General features: G+C 51.6%; 1 protein-coding gene across 1 annotated transcript; it reads right to left on the bottom strand.

Annotated features, from left to right (window-relative positions):
- Positions 1–381, bottom strand: TM35_000152340 (expression site-associated gene (ESAG-like) protein; the record flags this gene model as incomplete). The annotated part of the gene is made up of 1 exon (XM_029025886.1): positions 1–381. A coding segment is annotated over one exon (381 nt), but the record flags the coding sequence as incomplete, so codon positions are not given.
- Positions 382–400: the final 19 nt, after the last annotated feature.

Below are 400 nucleotides of genomic sequence, written 5' to 3'. Positions count from 1 at the left end.
CGACTGCGCCACAATGAACCTGACACTCGGAACAGTCAATGATGGGTTCCGTTCAGCGTGGTGTGCAGTGTTTNCAGCATCAAAGGCAGCGGGAGTTGGTGCTGTCGTGGCAATGAACCTGTCTACAGCCTGCTGCACCGTGGAGGCACCACTGAAAAGCGTATCAGCACCATCAAAAGAAACAACAACATCGCTGTCCCGGAGCCTCTCCTTCTCAATGTACCGAAGAAGCCATCTGACACGCTTTATATGAGTATATTTTCTAGTGTATCCAATAGTTTCCACCGACACATTGGAGAGAATGGCACTGGCCAGCATCCGACACCAACCATGACAGGGCTTCGACTGCGCCACAATGAACCTGACACTCGGAACAGTCAATGATGGGTTCCGTTCAGCG

The sequence above is a fragment of the Trypanosoma theileri genome, assembly GCF_002087225.1.
Source record: "Trypanosoma theileri isolate Edinburgh chromosome Unknown TM35_Tth_15_V1, whole genome shotgun sequence".
NCBI classification, from domain to species: Eukaryota; Euglenozoa; class Kinetoplastea; order Trypanosomatida; family Trypanosomatidae; genus Trypanosoma; species Trypanosoma theileri.
This window is presented reverse-complemented; position numbering and strand designations above follow the sequence as displayed.